Genomic DNA, 22,209 nt, shown 5'->3' with positions numbered 1-22,209 from the left:
GTGCAAGAGGGAGCAGATGCATGCCAGCATCACTTTGCTCCCTGCCCTGTAACATCTGTACCAACCTCCACTTGGTAGCTTCCCAGGGGAGGGAATTATGAAGAGGCAGGAGGGCACTGGGGAAGGTTCAGGGCACACAAACCCTTGCCATTTCCAGAGAGTGGAGTCAGAGAGAGAATATCAGAACAAAATCAAATCTGTTTCCCTAATCCTACTTTCTTCTGAGCAAAAATAGACCACAAATAGGAGAACAGGGTGCCATGGTTTGATAGTAAGTAAATACTCATTCTAAGCCCACAGAAGAAGATGAGGCCCAGAACAATCATTCTTTGCTATTGTCTAGGCCAGGCACATGGCATCCACACTTGACACCCTGGCTCCTCTGACTAGCACTGTTTCTTTCCTGGTGTCAGAATCACTTTCTCCAACCTTCTATTTCCTACCAGGCTCAGAGTCCCTACCTCCCCCACTATGGAGGAGTTGATGTCCAATTCTCAGGAGCAGTGGACTGCTTCCGGCAGATCGTGAAGGCCCAAGGGGTACTGGGGCTCTGGAATGGATTGACAGCCAACTTATTGAAGGTGAGAAGTGACTGTTCTACTGTTCCCCTGCCTCTTCCATTTGTACCCATTCCTTTGGCACCCACCTCAGTTATGAGTTGCCATGGAAACACTCCATCTAGCACTTCCATTAGCACAGAGCCTAGGGATACAAGCTGGCTATTGACACTGAAGACAGTGGTAGGCATCTCATACCCTATATTTTTTTGTCAGTCATGGGGCTTGAACTCCAGAGCCCAGGTACTGTCCTTGATCTTTTGTTTAAGGCTAGCACTCTATCACTGCGCCATAGCTCTATTTTTGGGTTTTTTTTTTCTAACTAGTTTCTTAGAGAACAGAGTCTCATGAACTTTCCTGCCTATGCTGGCCTCAAACCATAGTTCTCAGGTCTCAGGCTCCTGAGTAGCTAGGATTATAAGTATGAGCCACTGGTGCCCAGCTTTATACTCTATCATAAAGGAGCTGAACATTTAGTCTAAAGGTCCAAAACATGGGACATAGGAACCCTAAGAAGAACCTAACACTGATCCTAAAATTGTCTGCAAAAATGTGTATTTGTATGCATGTACGCATCATGTTTCCAAAAATGTCTATGAGCAAAAACTTAAGGTTAAAAATGGTGGGCTACCCTCATACTAGCTGCCTTGCAAGTGATTCCAATCAGGGCCAGTAGATACTGACAGGAAGTGTTACATCATCTCCCTCAATATCCATCTAGGCCCATTGCTTGTCCTCCAGTACACACACACACACACACACACACACACACACACACACACACACACACACCGAACCAGCCTTCATTTTACTGTTTTTTGTGTGCTAGTCCTGGGGCTTGAACTCCAGGCTTAAGTGCTATTTCTGAACTTTTTCACTAAAGCCTAGCACTGTGCTAGGCTTGAACCACTGTGCTAGGCTCTATTTCTGAATTTTTGATGACTCATTAGAAATAAGAGTGTCAGAGATTTTCCTGCCAGAGCTGACTTTGAACTACAGTCCTCAGATCTCAGCCTCCTTAGTAGCTAGTACTGCAGACATAAGCCACTGAAGCTTGGATTCATTTTACCAATTAGTCTGATTTCCAAAAGAATTCCTTATAGTACTGCCCACAGCTCTTACCTCAGTCTACCCTCATCTAACTTGCTGTTAGAAGCGCTAATCATTTCTTTCTAAGAGTTTAATACGATTTTAATTTTCTGTTCTTACAGGTTGTTCCCTATTTTGGAGTCATGTTTAGCACCTTTGAGTTCTGCAAGAGAATCTTTCTTTACCAAAATGGTTATATCATGTCTCCTCTGAGCTATAAATTGACCCCAGGAGTGGATCAAAGTTTGAAGCCCCAAGAATTACGGGAAATAAAATTCTTCAAAACTGGAAAACTGAAGTCTCGAAAACCAACTTTGTGATGTCACAGTGGGAAGTACAGTACCAGGGCACTGGCTGAAGACATGTGACAATCACAGACAAATGTCACCTAATTGTGCACATGAGAAGTAATGACAGGGCAGTCCTGTCCACTGCCTCTTCACCATGAGATGGTTTGGTCATCTGTTGCCTCAGAGCCCCTTACTGACATCCCTGAGAACACTTGTGTTATGAAGTTTTCCAACACTCCTGGGTCACAATGACATACCACCAGATCGTATAAGCAAAGCCCAGTGGTCATAAATATACAATGGCCTCTAAAAAGAAACAAGAGAGAAAAGAAAAGAAGAAGAAGGTGTTGTGATATTTCAGAGCAACTTGCATGGGAATGTGCAGTCCTGAGCTCAGCCCCAAGGTGATTCTCAGATGATACAGAGTCCTCCCAGTTGGACCTGTGGCCTCCCCTTCCAGTTAATCTAGGTTAACTTCTGAGAACATCCACTACAACGTATAGCTTACAAGTTATCTTGAACCAGATGAAAAAGAAATAATAATCATAACTTTTCTTCTGTTTCTTTGAGACAGTGTTTCACTGTGGAGCCCAGGCTGACCTTGAGTGAGCCATCCTCATGCATCCTGTCCAGTGCTGGAATTTCTGCTAAGTGTTACCACTTACAGCTGACAGTGCTAAAGCCAGGCACTGGTGGCTCAAACCTCTAATCCTAGCTACTCCAGAGGCTGAGATCTGAAGATTAGTATTCAAAGCCAACCTGTACAGAAAAGTCTGTAAGACTCTTGCCTCCAATTAACTAGCAAAAAGCCAGAAGTGGAGCTGTAGCTAATGTGGTAGAGTGCCAGCAAGCCTTGAGGGGATAAAAAGAACCTTAAGAGACACAGTATGCAGCCCCTTAGTTCAAACCCTAGTACAGCACACACTCAAAAAAGTTATCATTATTGAGTTAAGACTATTGTCCTTTATTGAAATGTGAAGCACACTGGCCTTGGAAGCTTTTGTTTCAGAAAGCACTTTTTACCATGACTCTTTAATTATGCCTCCTACACACATACCTTCTGACTGAAGTCAGGTGCAGTTCAGGTGGCCTGCTTCTCTGCCTTTTCAACTCGCTTGGCAAGCCTACACTAAAAATGAATTATTTAGTCATCTTGCATTACTCTCACAAATGTCCCAGTTGCCTAGAAAGGATCAAATGAAACATTTAACATACATACCCAACCAAATATAGTGGAATTAAACCACTTTTGTCTCATTATCTGTACTGGGATGTTTTTTAAATGAATTTCAAGATTGTTCCACCTTAAGGAATGAAAGACATGGCTCAAATGGTAGAGCATATACCTAGCAACCACCAGGCCCTGAGTTCAATCCCCAGTGCTACCAAAAAAACAACAACCACAAAAAAGAATGTTCTACCTTAGAGATCCTATGTAAAATTTATATAACTTTAACTTTTAATTAAGTTGTTATTCGCGCACTATTCTCTTTTTGTGTGTCTCATACACCCACAAAGGTTTTCAGTGTGTTGAAAGTATTTTTTTAATTAAACTTCTTTTCCAAAATTAAAAAAGTATATTTGTCATTATTAGTAACCAGAACTATAAAATTATGATTAAATACTTTAAACTCTCAAACTTTAAACTCTCAAAAACTTGTCCGCTAAATATGCCAAAATGACTCAGTCCTCCAATCTCTGGGACACACTGAACTGTACAGGAAAATGCTGTTAACACTAACATGAAAACCTCATCTAAAGCTCAGTCTATTAGAATTCAGAGGGTAACAAATATTTCACTAAGAATGAATAGTTCATACTTTGTCCTCTTTGTTCCCCTTAAAGCAAACGTTTCATAAAGTTCTTTAAAAGCTGCAAAAATAACTCATAAATTCTAACATTCCGGGGCTGGGAAGGTGCTCAGTGGTAGAGCGCTTGCCTTGCAATGCATGAGGCCCTGGGTTCGATTCCTCAGCACCACATAAGCAAAAAGAAAAAAGCCGGAAGTGGTGCTGTGGCTCAAGTGGTAGAGCGCTAGCCTTGAGCTGAAAAGCTGAGGGACAGCGTCCAGGCCCAGAGTTCAGGCCCCACAACCGCCCCCCCCCCCAAAAAAAATTCTAACATTCCAACCTCAGTTTATGTACATCATAGTAGATCTTCTATCTACTTTTCTTTTCCTGGTACCTGGATCTCAGTCTCCTGACTAACTAGATCTGTATATTTTTCTAGAAATAATTGAAATAACTACTTGTGACAGGAATATTTTCTGTGCTGCACTTTTAACTGTTTAATAAATTAAAGTGAGGAAATGAAGAAGGCCTGGTCTCTGTAATTTCAGAACAATTCTTTAGGACTCTAGATATGTTCTTAAAATGAACTTAAGGCTAGCTGGCTGGCTTGCTTTGTCTCTTTCTTTCCTTTTTTTTTTTTTTTGCATCACTGGGTGTTGAGCCCAAGGCCTTCCATTTTAGCCATGTACCCAATCCTTTTGTATAGTGTTGCCTGTGTTCGCTTCAAACTCGGTCCACCTGGTTCCACTTTCCAAGAAGCTGCTATGTTTATTTCCTTAGAAGTATAAGGGAGTGATCTGCTTTCCTGATTTTTCTTTTGGTGGTGCTAGATTTTGAACCCACAGCCTCCTTCTTTCTAGACAGGCACTCTACCACTTACTTCCAACCCTAACCTTGCTATTTTATGTCTGCCCGTGCTCACCACACATAATGGTGATAAAGAAATAGGACACAATGTTTACCCAGGAGTAACTTAGTCTTAAGGAATCAAACATATATGAAATGATTAGGATTACAAAGCAAACATGAGCAAAGGCAGTGATAATATAATCTTGCTGAGAAGATTGCCAAGGAGTTGCTGAACGATCCCTAGAGATCAGGACCAGAGAGGGGCTAGTAATGCACAGCGGCTCTCGAAAGTAAGGAATCTTGAACAAAATTCTGTTTGGTTTGACATGGGGTCTAATTATGTATAGCCCAAAGCAACACTCAGGATCTTCCTGAGTGCCAGCCTCCTGAGTGCTGAGAGTACAGGCATACCTCATCATACCCCACAGTTAAACTAAGTTTGAACGGGATAAGCAGTGTCACAGAGGCAGCACATAATCAGTCACAAAACTGGAAGCAGGCCAAGGGTGCTTGGGCTGGAGTGAGAAAACCAGCTTCATGCATCCATTCAACAGGTGCTGGGTACTGTGGTGCAGTGTGATAGCTAAGACAAATAAGGTCTTTCCATCCTGGAGCCTATGGATATTCTAGCAATTGTAGTAGTGAATACACAAGTAAATGAAGCTGGGCCCCCTGGCTCATGCCTGTAATCCTAGCTACTCAAAAGGCTGAGATCTGTGGATTGCACTTTGAAGGCAACTTGGGCAGGAAAGTCTGAGTCTCTTACCTCCAATTAACTGCCAAAAGAAAGGCGGGAAGGGGGAGGAGGAGGAGGAGGAGGAGGGCCTGTGACTCATAAGGGACAGTGCTCAGGCCCTGGGTTCAAGACCTAGTACCAAACACACACACACACACACACACACACACACACACACACACACACACACACACACACACACACACACACAGCAAAGTCTCCACCCAGTACCTGCATTACCTAGGCAACTGGCACACCTGGAAGAGGTCACATGTGAATCCGCTGAGGTCACATCTGAATTTGATGTGGCCACACCTTTCTCCGCTCGTACCCTAGATACGGCCTAGCCCAGGCCCAGACTCTGTCTTTCTCAGCTCTTTCCCAGCTCTCTTTCCCAGCTCTTTCCCAGGTCTCTTTCCCAGGCCTTTCCCAGCCGCGTGGAGGGCCAACATGGCCTGGTGCCAGCCAGAACGATGAATAAACCTACCCCTTACCTGAATACCACGTGCGTGGTGTGATTCTTACTCGGCAACCCCACTTTAAAAACCTAACAAGCTACACCTCCACTTCTGGCTTTTTGGTGGTTTAATTGGAAATAAGTCTTACAGGTTTTCCTGCCTGAGCTGACTTTGAACTGCAATCCCCAGATCTCAGCCTCCTGAGTAGCTAGGATTACAGACATGAGCCACCAGCATCCAGCTTTCCTTTCATTCTTTTTGTGTGGGGGGGAGCGATTGTGGGGCTTGAACTCTGGGCCTGAGCGCTGTCCCTCAGCTCTTCAGCTCAAGGCTAGCGCTCTACCACCTGAGCCACAGCACCACTTCTGGCTTGTTTTTTTTCTGCTTATGTGGTGCTAAGGAATGGAACCCAGGGCCTCATGCATGCAAGGCAAGTGCTCTACCATTGAGCCACCTTCCCATCCCCCCCCCTTTTTTTTTTTTGCCTGTCCTGGGGCTTGAACTCAGGGCCTGGGCACTGTCCCTGAGCTTTTTATTTTGCTCAAGGCAAGCACTCTACCAATTGAGCCACAGCACCACTTCTGGCCTTTTCTGTTTATGTGGTACTGAGGAATAGAACCCAGGGCTTCACGCATGCTATGTAAGCACTCTACCTTTAGGCCACATTCTCAGCCCCTTCCCTTTGATTTTTGATGAATGTGTTTCACGTTGCAGCCAATGAATTCCTGCTTATATCTTGGTATATTACTACTCTCCTATCCTCTGTATACTATTTCTTTTTTAATATATATTTTGTTGTAAAGATATTGTACAGAGGGTTTACAGTTACATGAGTAAGGTAATGAGTCCACTTCCTATCGAGCATTGTTGCCACACACCCCCTTTGTGTTTCCCCTACCATCCCTGTCTGTATACTATTTCTGTAACACAAGTTGACTCCTCCTTTTCCAGATGTCTGCCAAGAGCCATTCTACACAGTGTGAACAATGCCTATAAAGTTGTGTTTTCCTGCTTGTATTAAAATTTTACATCCACTTTATTATCTATATACTGGGTGTTGGTACATAGATATCTAAGGCCTGAAGTATTACTTCTCAGTCTCTTCCTTGTTTGTCTTTGGTGTTTTGGGATATTTTGTGAGTACTGGGTACTTGCCTTAGCTTAATTTCCCCTTTATTATACTTGTAGTCCCATAGTCGGTCCTATAGTTACTACATAGAGTCCCCACTGACTCACAGGAGAAAGAAGTTCCATATGAATTGACCAAACATACATTGTTAACAGTATGGTCATCATTATCACTAATATTATTCTTTATTCTCCTCGGAGCTTGCTTTTGATCTTTTTCTTTTTTTCTTTTTAGATTTTTTTTTAATGTTCAGACTTATTAAATATTGCAATAATTTTACAAAGATATATCTGACAAGGTGTTGATAGCCACAATATAAGGAACTCCAAAAGCTCCATAGCAACAATAAGAATAACCCCATTTGAAAATGGACAAGAGACCTATATAGAAATTTCCCAAAAGAAGATATACAAATGAGTAATAAGTATAGAAAAAGACTTTAACAGGGCTGGGAATGTGGCTTAGTGGTAGAGTGCTTGCCGAGTGTGTATGAAGCCCTGGGTTTGATTCCTCAGTACCACATACACAGAAAAAGTCCAAAGTGGCTCTGTGGCTCAAGTGGTAGAGTACTAGCCTAGAAGTGGTACTAGAAGCCCAGGGACAGTGCCCAAGCCCTGAGTTCAAGCCCCAGGCGTGGCCAAAAAAAAAGAAAAGAAAAAAAAAGAAAGAAAAAGAAAAGGATTTTAGCAAATCAAAAAAACACTGAGATTCCATATTGTCCCAGTCAGAATGGCCATCATGAAAGAGAGCAAACAAAAATGTTGGCGAGAATAGAGGGAGAGGGAATGTAAATTAGTCCAACCACTATGGAAATCAGAATGGAGGTTCTTCAAAAAAATCAATAACAACCTGTTTTTGGACATATATCCAAAGGACTATAAGTCAATCCACAATAGAGACACCTGCACAGCCATGTTTGTCACAGTATATGGATATATACTGTGCCTTGAGCAAAAGAACTCAGCGGCAGTGCCTAGGTCCTGAGTTCAAGCCCCACAACCAACAAAAAAGAGAGAGACTATTCCAGCAGAGTGCCAATGGCTCATGAATATAATCCTAAGTACTTGGGAGGATGAGACTTGGAGGACCATAGCTCAAGGCCAGCCAGGGTAGAAAAGTTAATGAGACACCTTTTCAATCCATAGCTGGACACAGTGGCATACATGTCATCCTAATCTATGTGGGATACTGAAGTTGGGAGGATTGTAGTTCCAGGAAAGCCACAGCAGCGAAGTCTGAAACAGTCCATCTCAATAGAGGGGAGCTGGATGCACTGGCATGAACCTGTCATACTAGCAATGACAGGAAGCCTAAAATAGGTGGATCAGGGTCCAGACACATGCCCAGGCAGAATCAACACCCCATCTTCAAAACAGCCAGACAAAAGCAAGGCTGGAGGCATAACTCAGTGGTAGAGCACCTCCCTGATAAATTGAGGCCCTGAGTTCAAACAGCAGTAACACAAAAAAAGATGAGTTAAATGTTCACATTCATAGAAAGAAGAACAAGAGGACGAGAAGGAAGAAGACATGATTTTAATAGGACTATTTGGGAGGAATCAGCAAGAAGAGGTTGGGAAAGGAGAATACAGGGTGAAGATGATTGAAGTTATTGTATATACATACATATATATGAAAATAGAATAGTAAAATCCACTAAAAACAGATCTTCCCATAAAGGTGGACACAGAAATGGAGGGACAAAGGGTGAACAAATCCAACAGTGGTACTCACTAGACACTATGTTGAAAATGAAAGATACAACTTGTGGGGGAGGTGAGGGAAAACTGAGAGAGAGTGAGGGAAGGGGTGACATTGTCCAAAAAGAAATGTACCCAATACCTGATTTATGTAACTGTAACTCCTCTGTAAATCACCTTTATAACAACAATTTTTTCCAGTCCTGGGGCTTGGACTCAGGGCCTGGGCACTAGCCTGAGCTTCTTTTGCTTAAGGTTAGCACTCTACCACTTGAGCCACAGTGTCATTTCCAGCCTTTTCTGTTTATGTGGTACTGAGGAATCAAACCCAAGGCTATATGTAAGCTAGGCAAGCACTCTACCACTAAGCCACATTCCCAGCCCTATAATAACAATTAAAAAAAATCAGATCCTTCTAATCGACCTGATCTAAACCTCTCAAACAACTAGGAATGCAGATGTGAGCCACTACACACAGATTCCCTGGACATTTCTGAAAGTACCTCAAAGTAGACCTCTGCTTTGAAGGTGAACATGGTAGAGACAAGTAAGAGAGCTCCAGATGATAGTGGATTTAGCAAAATACTAAGGTGAGTCACGAAGTTGCTTTTAAATGACTCAATTTGTATTTCATTGTCAATAAAACTACACCTAGTCACCCAAGGACAAATTCCATGTAATGATTTTATTATACATTTATTTAGTGGAGAAAAGGAAATCTGACAAAACAGTACATATGGAAGTACTTTCAATGATAAGAGCTGTGAAATCAAATATGGAAGATGCACGATGCTCAAAAGGCAAGTGAAGGACCACAGGTAGAAAAGGGATGTGTGGGGGCTGGGAAGGTGGCTCAGTGGTAGAGCGCTTGCCTTGCAAGCCTGAGGCCCTGGGTTCAATTCCTCAGCACCATATAAGCAAAAAGAAAAAAGCCAGAAGTGGCGCTGTAGCTCAAGTGGTAGAGCGCTAGCCTTGAGCTGAAGAGCTGAGGGGCAGCACCCAGGCCCAGAGTTCAGGCCCCTCGACCGGACCCAAAAAAAAAAAGAAAGAAAGAAAAAAGAAAAGGGATGTGTGAGTGATTATGAGGTGTGCCAAGGAATAATTACCATTTCGTTAAAAGTGTATTAATTGCTGGGTGCCAGTGGCACCTGGGATTACATTTGTAATCCTTCAGGAAGCTAAGATCTAAGGATCATGGTTCAAAACCAGCCAGGGCAGGAAAGTCTGTTAGACACTTAGCTCCAATTAACCAGCAAAAGCTGAAGTACAGAGAGCTCTGGCTCAATGGTAGAGCACTAGACTTGAGAAAAAGAAAAAGAATGGAAAAAAAGCCAAGTGCCAGTAGCTCATGCCTGTAATCGTAGCTACTCCAGAGTCTGGGATCTGAAGATAACCATTTGAGACCAGCCCAGGCAGGAAAGTCTATGAGACTCTTGTGTCTAATTAATGCCCCCCCTCCTCTCTCTCTCTCTCTCTCTCTCTCTCTCTCTCTCTCTCTCTCTCTCTCTCTCTCTCACACACACACACACACACACACACACACAAATGCAGGAAGTGGAGCTATGGCCAGGCGTTAGAGTGTTAGCCCTGAGAAAAAAACAAAACAAACAAAAAAATTCTTCAGAGACAATGCCCTTGCACTGAGTTCAAAGCCCATTACTGGCACAAAAACAGAGAAAGAGAGAGAGAGAGAAGGGAGGGGGGAATGGGTGAGGAAGGGAGGGAGGGGAGGAAAGAAGGAAGACAGGAAAGAAAAAGGAAGGAAGGAAGGAAGGAAGGAAGGAAGAAAGGAAAGGAGGGAGGGAAAGAAAGAAAGGAACAAACTCAGGGATAGAGCTCAGGCCCTAAGTTCAAGTCCCAGGACCAGCAAAATAATAATAATAAACAATAGCAACAACAACACGCTCCTTGTTCTGAACATCTATAGTTTCTGCCCATTGGTCTAGATTGCTAGGGTTCTTTGAAAGACTAACTTGTAGAAGAGGCCAGTCCAGGAGGAACCCTAGAATTGGGTTATATCAAAGGCAGATATGGAGAAAGAGGGAGAGAACAGCAAAGGAGAATGAGGGATGTGCCCATTCACTCTTTGGTGTGCACAGGCCTGCAGGCATTTTACCTCAGGGATTTGTGAAGTCTGGCCACCTAAGGTTCTGCTGTGGCTGCAGGTTTCAACTGTTACCTTTATTTCTATCAACATTCTTATGATTGAAATGGGAGATTTGCATCTGTATTCTCTGTTGCTGTTCTGACCCTAAGGGAAGGCACTCAAGCTTTCAAGGACACAAGAGACAAATGATTACCCAATGCTGGGATTAAGGGGCTCAGTAGCACTTGTACATTAACAAAATACATGTCATCTAATTCCACTGATTCCTCTAAATATTTTTGGAGTTCAGAAATCCTCAGTCCAAAGAGCTCATGGAGTCAAATGGCAACCTCGTGCTTAACCTTCTTAAGCCTCTAAACCTTTTGCTACAACATCTCTGTTTGGCTTCTTATTAAAATAATTTCCTCATGCTCAACCTAGTCTTTGGGGTCTCCTAGGAAATGGGGGTATGAGGCATGCTCCATTGTACAGGCCATGCCGTTCACCCCAATTTCCTCTAGCTTCACAGTAAGCCTTCAGAGCAATGCTAGGTCTAGGTGAAGTTCATCTTGGCACAGAATAACTCAGGCACCAGGATAATTTTTAGTACATTATTTTTAAAAATCCAAAGTAATGCAAAAGTCACGAAGAACAAATGATGAAAAGTTTAAATAAGTGTTGGAAACTTGTGCTTTCTAAGTATATCTATCAGCTTTTATATTTGTAAATTCATTCAAATACCCAAAGAATTTAATTATTAAAGTAGCTTTTCATTATTAAAGGGTGCTGCTTCTTTTTGTTGTATAAACACTTGAAGATACATTATTTAAATTTAAATAAAATACATTATTTTTATGATTTGGAATCCACAGAATACATTCAAAAAGGGGCTGGGAAGGTGGCTCAGTGGTAGAGCTCTTGCCTTGCATGCCTGAGGCCCTGGGTTCGATTCCTCAGCACCACATAAGCAAAAAGAAAAAAGCCGGAAGTGGTCTGTGGCTCAAGTGGTAGAGTGCTAGCCTTGAGCTGAAGAGCTGAGGGACAGCGCCCAGGCCCAGAGTTTAGGACCTACAATCGGACCCAAAATAAAATAAAAATAAAAAATAAATACGTAGCCAAATAATTGCAATTTTTTTGTTTTTTTTAATCTTTTTATTTCTAAAACAGACCAAAAAAAACTTCACAAGTCACCTTTAATTACAAAACTAGATGACCAGAGCCAGCACTGGGTAGTTGACATCTATCTGTATTCCTAGCTACTCAGGCAGCTGGGACCCCCAGTATCAAAGCTCAAAACTAGACAAATCAGAGAGTCCATCTTTACTTAGTCAGCAAAAGCAGGGCTAAATGGTACAGTGGCAGTGAGCTGAGGGACATAAGTTACTTATGGATTTTTAAAAAATTTTTATTTTTGTCAGTCGTGGGGCTTGAACTCTGTGCCTGGGCACTGTCCCTGAGCTTCTTTTGCTCAAGGCTAGCACTCTACCACTTGAGCCACAGCGCCACTTCCAGACATTTCTGTTTATGTGGTGCTGAGGCATTGAACCCAGGGCCTCATCTATGCGAGGCAAGCACTCTACCACTGAGCCACCTGTTCCCAGACCCTGGATTATTTTTTTTTGAAAGATGGCTCAGGCTGGCTTTGAACTCTCTAGGTAGACCAAGGAGTTACTGTCTGCTTCTGCGTTTTGAATGCTGGAATCACCTACATGCACATAGCCTTACAATTTGAAATCTTTTAAATACTATATTACATATTGTTTGTCTTGATTGCTGCGAGTTTTTGTATTATTTTGGGGAGTGTGAGTGTGCCAGTCCCAGGGTTTAAAGTCTGAGACTGGGTGCTGTTCCTTAACTTTTGTGCTCAAGACTGGTGTTCTACTACTTGAGCCACAACACAACTCAACTTCCGACTGTTTGGTGGTTAATTGAAGAGTCTCACGGATTTTCCTAGCCAGACTGGGTTCGAATCAGGAGCTTGGAATCTCAGCTTCCTGAGTATCGCCCGCCTTTTTTTTGTGGTTGTTCTGTTTGGTTGCTACACTTGTACAGCAGAGGCCCCTACCGTGGGGGATGGGGTACGCCCTCCGGAAGCTCCTTCCAGCATGTCAAGTGGGGGGGGGAAAGGGGAGGAAAGAGAAGAGCTGAGTTTGGAGGGTGGGGTTGGGGCGGGGCCTAAACACCTGGCTCCTCCTCTATGCGCTGAGCCACTCAGCGGCTTTACAGCACCGAGGGTCCCGCCTCAATCCACCCACGCCGCCCGAGCAAGAGCTCTCATATATAAGTCGGCCATTTGGATCGCTCCGCCCTGGATCCCGGGAGTCCTTGCCGGTTTTTGGCTTTCTTGTCCCGTTCGTAGTTGGCTTGCCTTCGCTTTTCCTTTCAACATGACAGATGCCACTATGTCTTTCGTTAAGGACTTCCTGGCAGGTGGAGTGGCCGCGGCTATCTCCAAGACTGCTGTAGCCCCCATCGAGCGAGTCAAGCTGCTGCTACAGGTAAGTCTTGGAATCAAGAGATCCCGAGCAGGAAGTGGGGGGGGGGGGCGCATTGAAAGCCCGATATCGGGGCTAACTCTTTAGACATGTGTGGCGGCAAAAGTGGGCACAGAGTCGGATGAAAAGACCAAGTTGGGAGTGGCTTAAAGTTGAAAATCTACAAAGGGATACAAGACCGTGGGAGGCTGGGGGGGGGGGGGGAGCGGCTCAGGGGCGTCGCGCCCCCTGGGTAGCGAACTTTATGAGACAGACATCGTGTGGGAACACTGCCTTTCGGGCCTTGCCGGAAAGCCGGCGCTAGGAAAAAAAACAAAAAAAACACATTTAAGCCGGGCGTTGGTGGTTCCCGCCTATAATCCTAACTACTCTGGAGGCTGAGCTCTGAGATCACGGTTCAGGTTCAAAGCCAGCCCGCGCAGGAAAGCCCTCCGTGAAACTCTTATCTCCAATTAACACCAAAAAACCAGAAGTGGAGCTATAGCTCAAGTAGTGAAGTGCTACCATTGAGCACAAAAGCTCAGGGACAGCACCCAGGCCCAGAGTTCAAGCCCCAGGACGAGCGGGCGGACACACACAAACGCGTTAAGACTTTAAGGGTGCGGTGAGAAAGTAATAGAGTGAGCCCACGTGGACCGGGCCGGCAACCGAGCTCACACTTCACCGCCCGGAAACTGGGCTGGGCAGCCGCATGTGCCGGCTATGTCGGCCCTAGGGGGCGCGCATGCGCAAGCGTGCGTAAGAACTGTTGCACAGTCAGTGACCCCTACAAGACTGATGGGGGCGGAATACCGAGGAAGTGAGTAGCTCAGGCAACTCCTTACATATAGGTCATGGTCATCTTGATTGGTCATCGTGCCTTATGTGGAACTCGCCCAGATACCTCTGTACTTGTAGTTGAGACAATGAACTTTCCCCAGTTCTAAAGATCACGGGTCAGCTTGAGAGTGTCACCTCCCCACCCAAAAGGGTGGAGGCTAAATGCCTCTTACAGTGGCACATCACTTCTTCCCCTATGACAGTCAGCTGTTAGGAGGATCCAGCCTGTGGGACACAGAAGCCACATTTGGAGAAAGGAGAGTGATGCCAGGCTCTGGTGGCTCATGCCGGTGATCCTCCCTACTCAGGAGACAGAGATCTGAGGATCATGTTTCAAAGCCAATCCCCAGGCAGAAAAATCCATGAGACTCTTTTCTCCAATAAACTACTTAGAAAAAGGCAGAAGTGATTCTGTGGCACAAGTGGTAGAACATTAGCCTTAGGCAAAAAAAGCTCAGGGACAGTGCCAGGCCCTAAGTTCAAGCCCCAGAACTGACACCAAAAAGCAAAAAGGACAGTTAGCCTTAGATGATATACTTAAACTCTTCCTTTCCCTCCTCCATACTTATAACTTCACCCGTTGTCTTATTTCCTGTCTATCAGGTACAACATGCCAGCAAGCAAATCACCGCAGATAAGCAGTACAAGGGCATTGTAGACTGTGTGGTTCGGATCCCCAAGGAACAGGGAGTTCTGTCCTTCTGGCGTGGTAACCTGGCCAATGTCATCAGATACTTCCCCACCCAAGCTCTCAACTTTGCCTTCAAAGATAAATACAAGCAGATCTTCCTGGGTGGTGTTGACAAGAAAACCCAGTTTTGGCGCTACTTTGCAGGCAACCTGGCATCGGGAGGTGCTGCTGGGGCCACATCCCTGTGTTTTGTGTATCCTCTTGATTTTGCCCGTACCCGTCTAGCAGCTGATGTAGGCAAAGCTGGAGCTGAAAGGGAATTCAAAGGCCTAGGTGACTGCCTGGTAAAGATCTACAAATCTGATGGTATTAAAGGCCTGTACCAAGGTTTCAATATGTCTGTACAGGGTATTATTGTCTACCGGGCCGCCTACTTTGGTATCTATGACACTGCAAAGGGTAAGTTAACTATGTGCTTTGATGCTATGTTCTTTTGAGACAATTTAAAAGATTACAGTGCCAATCTAAAATTAAGAGCCAGAGATTGTACGGGTGTCAGGGGTGTGTGTTTGTATTGGTTTTTTTTTCTGGGGTGGGGGTCCGGTCATGGGGCCTGAATGCTGTCCCTCAGCTCTTCAGCTCAAGGCTAGCTCTCTACCACTTGAGCCACAGCGCCACTTCCAGCTTTTTTTCTTTTTGCTTATGTGGTGCTGGGGAATCAAACCCAGGGCCTCATGCATGCAAGGCAAGCGCTCTACCACTGAGCCACCTTCCCAGCCCCTGGTTTTTTAAGTAGTTGTATAAATGAGGTTTCAATTCAAGTCAGATTATGAGTACAGTGCATCTTGGTCACTGTGGTCAAAGATTGATGAAATGTTTGTTGGGGGTTGTAGAATTTTTTTTTTTCTTGGGTCCGGTCATGGGGCCTGAAGTCTGGGACTGGGCACTGTCCCTCAGCTCTTCAGCTCAAGGCTAGCACTCTACCGCTGGAGCCACAGCGCCACTTCTGGCTTTTTTTTTTCTGTTTATGTGGTGCTGAAGAATTGAACCCAGGGCCTCAGGCATGCAAGGCAAGCGCTCTACCACTGAGCCACCTTCCCAGCCCAAAATTTTTTTTTAATAAATATATCTTTTCTTTACCCAGGAATGCTTCCAGATCCCAAAAATACTCACATCTTCATCAGCTGGATGATCGCCCAGTCTGTCACAGCCATTGCTGGCTTGATATCTTATCCTATTGATACTGTTCGCAGACGCATGATGATGCAATCAGGTCGAAAAGGAAGTAAGTTTCCCTTGAGCAGAAGGGAAAAGTTGGTGGGCATGGGGCAAACCATGGCTGCAAACTAGTGATAACCTGTCTTACAAAAAAAAACAGACAGGAGGGCTTAGTGGTAGAGTGCTTGCCTAGCATACATGAAGCCCTGGGTTCAATGCCTTAGTACCACATAAAGAGAAAAAACCTGAAGTAGTGCTGTGGCTCAAGTGGTAGAGTGCTAGCCTTAAGCAAAAGAAGCTCAAGGACTATGCCCAAGCCCTGAGTTCAAGCCCCAGGACTGGCCAAAAAAAAAAAGCCCTTGGAGCTGGGAAGGTGGCTCAGTGTTAGAGCGGTTGCCTTGCATGCATGAAGCCCTGGGTTCCATTCCTCAGCACTACATAAGCAAAAAGTCCAGAAGTGGCACTGTGACTCAAGTGGTAGAGCGCTAGCCATGAGCTGAAGAGCTGAGGGACAGTGCCCAGGCCCAGAGTTCAGGCCCCATGACTGACCAAAAAAAAACAAAAACAAGCAAAAAAAAAAAAAAAACCCACAGGAATATTAGCTGGATGCTGGTGACTCAAACCTGTAGTCCTTAGCTACTCAGGATGCTGAGTTCTGAGAATCACAGTTCAAAGCCAGTCTCAGCAGAAAATCCCATGAGATTTTTATCTCCAGTTAGCACTAAAACAGCTGGAAGTGGAGCTGTGGTTCAAGTGGTACAGCACTATCCTTGGACAAAACAGCTCATGATGACACCAAGCCCTGAGTTTAAGCCCACATCCAACAGAAAAAAAAACAACAACAACAACAACCCCACAGCAATATAAATGCCAGTGGCTCATGCCTGTAATCCTAGCTACTCAAGAGGCTGAGATCTGAGGATTACGGTTCACAGCCAGCCTGAGCAGGAAAGTCCATGAGTTTTATCTCTAGTAACCACCAAAAATGCCAGAAGTAGAACTGTGGCTCAGAGACAGAGCCCAGGAGTGTTGCATACACACAAACACAAACCCAGCACTGTATATTCATGGTGAGAGATGAGGGATTATAGCATGTGTGCCTACCGCACAACTGCCTGCAAGCAAGTGGCCCTTTAGATGCCTATGAATGAAGGTGCTTAAATGGTATTACAGGTTAAGACCAGTGGGGAGTCTACAGATCCCTATTCTTTATTCATGGCATTAATATTTCAGTATTGTCAATTCTGATATGTAAACATTGGATTTAAAACCCACACTGAGAGCTGAGTATCACTATCACAATACTGTGAAATTTATATGATCACTTAATCACAATAAAAAATTATTTAACAATAAGTGGGGCTACGTTTTATTTGGTCTATTGTTTTAGGGTTTGAATTGACTTTAGTCATCAATTCCATGTGTTTCTTCTTTGCAGCTGATATCATGTACAAAGGCACACTTGACTGCTGGCGGAAGATTGCACGTGATGAAGGAAGCAAGGCCTTTTTCAAGGGTGCATGGTCCAATGTTCTCAGAGGCATGGGGGGGGCCTTTGTGCTTGTCTTGTATGATGAAATCAAGAAGTACACCTAAGTAATTCCCCAAGGATCTCTGTGACTAGCCATGCTGTATGTCTTGAGCATTTTTGGAGAGATTCTGGCCCATTTATCGTTGGCAACGATTTGCTGGTTGAAAATGGGAAGCAATAATACTCATCTCACCAGTTGTGTCTTAAAAGCTATTTCTATGATGATAATAATAAAGACTCGTTTTTTATTTCAGAAACTCCTAATAAAAACATCTTTGAAAGAAATAAAAAGTTTTGTCTTATTTTCATCTGAAAATGTACTCAGGAAGTTGAAATCTGAGGATAAGAGGGGATTTGAGTAAGTGCTATATTTAAGCAAATGCTACAGCATCTGAGGTACTTCATCTGCGCTGGTACCAGAGTTTCTCGCTCTTGGTTTGGTTTTCATGGCTGGCACTCTTTACTTGGGCCATACTTCCAGTTTCAGCTTTTTTTCTGGTTAGACATAAAGATTTGGCTGCCTGTGCTGGCTCAGATCTCAGCCTCTTGAGTAACTAGAATTATAAGAGTAAGCCAGACACCAGCTTCTTTTCTTTCCTTGTGGTAGCCCTGGGGCTTGAACCTGGGAGTAGGTACAGTCCCTTAAGTTGTGTGTTAGTCCTGGCTTGAAGCCAGGCCCTAGGCACTATGCTTGAGCTGTTTTGCTCAAGGCTAGTGCTTTACCACTTGAGCCACAGCTCCACTTCCAGCTTTTTTGGCAGTTAATTGGAGATAGTCTCAGGTTTTCCTGCCTCAGCTGGCTTCAAACATCCTCAGATCTCAGCTTCCTGAATACTGTTAGTTAGGAGCCACCAGTGTCCAGCAACACCTAGCTTTGAGATGAACTTTGAGACCCCATCATCAGGTATCAGCATCAGAGAATACACTTGTTTATAGGACCTGCCAATGTTTCCAATACATTAATTAGCAAAATGAAATTTGGACTCGGTGTATACAAAAACAGATGCTATCTGTTGCCTGTCATAGCTGCGGGAGCTTTCTCCAAAAAGCATCATGCACCTACACTTGCTAGTTCTGTGCTTATTAATCAAAAACTATGGTCTGGATGATCACTTTCAAATGGTCAATTTGTTGCATGAATGTTATTCCATTTAAACTTTTTTTCTTTTCGCCAGTCTTGGAGCTTGAACTCAGGGCTTGGGCACTGCCCCTGAGCTTCTTTTGCTCAATGCTAGCTCTCTACCATTTGAACCACAGTGCCACTCCTAGCTTTTTTTGTTTATGTGATACTGAGGAATTGAACCCAGGGCTTCATGCATGCTAGGCAAGCACTCATCACTAAGCCATATTCCCGGCCCTATTTTTTTTGTTCCAGTATAAACTAAGGGCCTGGGAACACTCCCTTAGCTTTTCCCACTTCAAAATGGTGATTTACCACCTGAGGCACACTTCTACTTCTGGCCTTTTGGTAGTTAATTGGAAATAAGAGTTGCACAGGAGGGCTGGGAAGGTGGCTCAGTGGTAGAGTGCTTGCCTTGCATGCCTGAGGCCCTGGGTTCCATTCCTCAGCACCACATAAGCAGAAAAAAAAGGCAGAAGTGGCACTGTGGCTCAAGTGGTAGAGCGCTAGCCGTGAGCTGAAGAGCTGAGGGACAGCACCCAGGCCCAAGTTCAGGCCCCACAACCGGAAACGGACCCCCCCCCCCAAAAGAAAAAGTTGCACAGGATTTTCTGCCTGAGCTGTCTTTGAACCTCAAAACTCAGACCTCAAACTCCTGAGTAGGCAGGATTATAAGCATGAGCCACCGGTGCCTGGCCAAACCCTTTTTTTTTGGGGGGGGGGGGGGTCCGGTCGTGGGGCCTGAACTCTGGGCCTGGGTGCTGTCCCTCAGCTCTTCAGCTCAAGGCTAGCGCTCTACCACTTGAACCACAGCGCCACTTCTGGCTTTTTTCTTTTTGCTCATGTGGTGCTGAGGAATCGAACCCAGGACCTCATGCATGCAAGGCAAGCGCTCTACCAGTGAGCCACCTTCCCAGCCCCCCCCCCTTTTTTTTAATGCAATGTAATCATAGCAGAGAGGAAATATTTTTGGTGGTCTTGTGGACTGAACTGAGAGCCTTATACGATCTAGGCAGGCACCTTCCTACTTGAGCCGCACCTCCAGCCCTAGTTACTTTCTATCTAATTGCCTTTCAGCATTCACCTGGCTCAAGCCATTTTTATTTAATCTCACTGAAAGCAAGAGGATTAGAGCTGGCATAGTTGCAGTGCCATTAAAGACTATGAAGATTGCTGGATGACAGCCACGACCTCAGAACTCATTTCACAAAGGAGAACCAGCACCTGCATTGGGACTAATATTCACCAGCCCTGTGGGTGGTAGACATGCTTGTTTCTATGGGCTAAGCCCCTATTTGGCATCCACATGAAAGTTTGCATTTTCTGTAACTCTCAATTAGGGCTCAAATCCAGTGGGGTTTGTGTGTAACATAAGATTTGTGTGAATAATAAAGCACTCTGTCTTGTCAGGTCACCACATTTACAGAAAATAAGATAGGTAATCCACGTGACAGGTAAAACTCATTCCCAAGGAACACATCCCACACACTGCTATATTTGAAGGCCTATTCACAGATGAATAGCAGCATGTATTACTGACTAGGAGATCCTAGGGGTTTTGTTGTACACACCTTGGCCAAGCATCTGAGTCACACTATAGCTTAGTTGTTAAGAATTGTTGTGACTACGAAGAGGAGGAGGCAGCAGCATTCTCTCCTGAGGGTAAAGCTGCCTCTTGGTGTTCTTTGCTTCAATTGTCATTTGCCATTGATGGCTGTTTGCTTCCTTTGAGCAAGTAGGAAATTCTATACACACATCATTTTCATCATCATCTTAGTGGCTTCCTGAGAAGAGATTTTTTTTTTTGGTAAAGTAAACACTGCTGGTATCAGACAGAAGTCTGAGCTAAAAATCTGGACACTGCCATTTAATTGTGCTCTTAGGCAAGTTAATTAAATTTCTTGAAGCTTCAGTTTTCCTTATTCACAAGATGAAGCTTAATACTGCCTGCTTCGGAGGGTTGTCGCAAAGATTAAATGGTTTGTGTAAACCCTCTGCCCTAGAACGTATGTAATAAGTAAGTACTCCATAAGTGGTGTAACTATAATAATTAGGAGGCAGCTCAGATTTCAGGGTTTTAAGGCTGGCTCTGCTGCTTACTTAGCTGTGTAACTTCAGGCAAGTCTATCTCTCAGAGCCTCAGTTTCCTTCTTTGTGGAAACAGAGCGACAGGAATGGTCATATTCCTCAGGGGTGTTGGGAATGAGGGCCAAGAAAGATTAAACCTGTTGAGCAGTAAGTATGATGGCTGGCATCTAATAAGTGTCCCGTTGTGTGTTTTGTTTTACAATTCAGAACCCATTTTTGTTGAACAAAGATTTGTTGAAGTCCAGTATAGAATGAATTCAAGTCTACCTTTTCCTACCTTCCTTCCTTCCTTCTTTCCTTCCTTCCTCCCTCCCTCCCTTCCTTCTTTTCCTTCTTTCTGTCTTTCTTCTGCCACAGCCTAGGCATAGTATGTCCTGTAGCATTTATTTAAAATAAACTTCAGCTTAGGTCTTTTTCAGCTATAGATTTCTGTTCCTGAAAGGGAGTAAGAGGCTCTTCACTTCGGGCTGCACACACAATACAAGAGGACCCAATCCCCCTTTATGGTTATTACAATAGATGCGGACTCACTGAGCTGGCAGCTATTAAAATAAACATAGGACTGGGCATTAATGATCAGAAAGCAAGAAGTGATACCTTGCTTCCATTGGGTGGCTGACATAGATGAGGTAGGGGGCTTTGGTTGTTGTTCTTGCTATTCCGGTTGTTCAATGATTTTTGAAATTTAATTTAAAGACAAAGTGATTTTAATCTCCCCAAGCTGTGCAGGATAGTGCTATAGAATTCATTATGTCCATTACGCTCATGCAAACGTTGATGGTACACAATCTTAGCAACCCCCTAATTTATGCTGTTGTTTTGTTACTATTCAACGCCTAACAGGATCTGGGGAGCCTGATTCCAGGTGAGAGAGCCAGAATACAGGTCAGTCAGCTTGTGCACAGCCGCGCTGTCTATTCCAGGGGCCTCTCCACTCAGTCACAGGAGGCGGTGAGCTGCGGGTGCTCCGGACCGCGGGGGAAAGAAACCAAGGGTGTCTTTCCCAGAGGGCCAGCTTTTTCGTGGATGGTAAGTCATTGAAGCTATTATTTTTGTATTAAAAGAGATGCAGAAATGCTAAGGGGTCGGTGAATTTCATGGCATTTTAGAAAAAAAAAACACAAAACATAAACTGCAAAGTGAGTTCTTGTAAACAAGGACCATTTCTGTCACTGTCCCCAGACTCTGGAGGGGACCCATTCAATCTTCTCTGCCATTGTGGATACTTTGGGAGAAAAAAAAAAATAAGTGTTTTGGTTTTTTTTTAAGTACTACTGTTACTATGTAATGATTTTCAAGCATCAATGTTATATTCTGGGATTCATTCGATTTCTCCTTTGAAGTTTGCGAGCATAGTATTTCTAATTTGCCTGTTAGGTTTGTAATATCGTTCCTATCTGTACATGGGAATAAAAGCCACATTGTGAAGAACAGATAGGAAATGCCAAGTCAACATCTCCTCACTCACCCTCTCCCATCTCCAGAGACCCTCTCCTCAAAAGTCACCATTATTGGTAGTGTCTTGTCTATCCATCCTCCCCAAATTGATGCTTATTGCTATCATGCTAGCTGAATTATTGGAATCATATTCTGAACATTTGTATTCAAAACGGCATTTTTTTAA

At 44.1% G+C, this 22,209-nt stretch overlaps 2 protein-coding genes across 2 annotated transcripts in view; both read left to right on the top strand.

Annotated features, from left to right (window-relative positions):
• Slc25a43 (solute carrier family 25 member 43) overlaps nt 1-2,675 on the top strand; it is a 35,531-nt gene extending 32,856 nt beyond the window's left edge. The window contains exons 4-5 of the mRNA XM_042702492.1: nt 447-581; nt 1,769-2,675. Coding sequence (XP_042558426.1) covers nt 447-581; nt 1,769-1,966 — 333 coding nt within the window. The 3' untranslated portion in view covers nt 1,967-2,675. The remainder of the gene's footprint in view (nt 1-446; nt 582-1,768) is intronic.
• Nucleotides 2,676-12,972: 10,297 nt separating this feature from the next.
• Nucleotides 12,973-17,668, top strand: Slc25a5 (solute carrier family 25 member 5). Its single transcript, XM_042702485.1, has 4 exons — nt 12,973-13,181; nt 14,601-15,087; nt 15,773-15,913; nt 17,285-17,668. The coding sequence occupies exons 1-4, from the start codon at nt 13,071-13,073 to the stop codon at nt 17,440-17,442; spliced, it is 897 nt and encodes a 298-aa protein (XP_042558419.1). The 5' UTR covers nt 12,973-13,070; the 3' UTR covers nt 17,443-17,668.
• Nucleotides 17,669-22,209: the final 4,541 nt, after the last annotated feature.

This window comes from Dipodomys spectabilis, unplaced genomic scaffold (genome assembly GCF_019054845.1).
Source record: "Dipodomys spectabilis isolate Male_0828 unplaced genomic scaffold, ASM1905484v1 ptg000325l, whole genome shotgun sequence".
Taxonomy (NCBI): Eukaryota; Metazoa; Chordata; class Mammalia; order Rodentia; family Heteromyidae; genus Dipodomys; species Dipodomys spectabilis.
Note: the sequence above shows the minus strand (reverse complement) of the source record. Positions and strands in the feature narration are given on the sequence as shown.

Coding starts and splice junctions, on each gene's coding strand:
- Slc25a5 (XM_042702485.1), top strand. CDS start 13,071: ATGACAGATGCCACTATGTCTTTCGTTAAGGACTTCCTGGCAGGTGGA. Junction 13,182..14,600: donor GAGTCAAGCTGCTGCTACAG/GTAAGTCTTGGA, acceptor CCTGTCTATCAG/GTACAACATGCCAGCAAGCA. Junction 15,914..17,284: donor GCAATCAGGTCGAAAAGGAA/GTAAGTTTCCCT, acceptor TCTTCTTTGCAG/CTGATATCATGTACAAAGGC.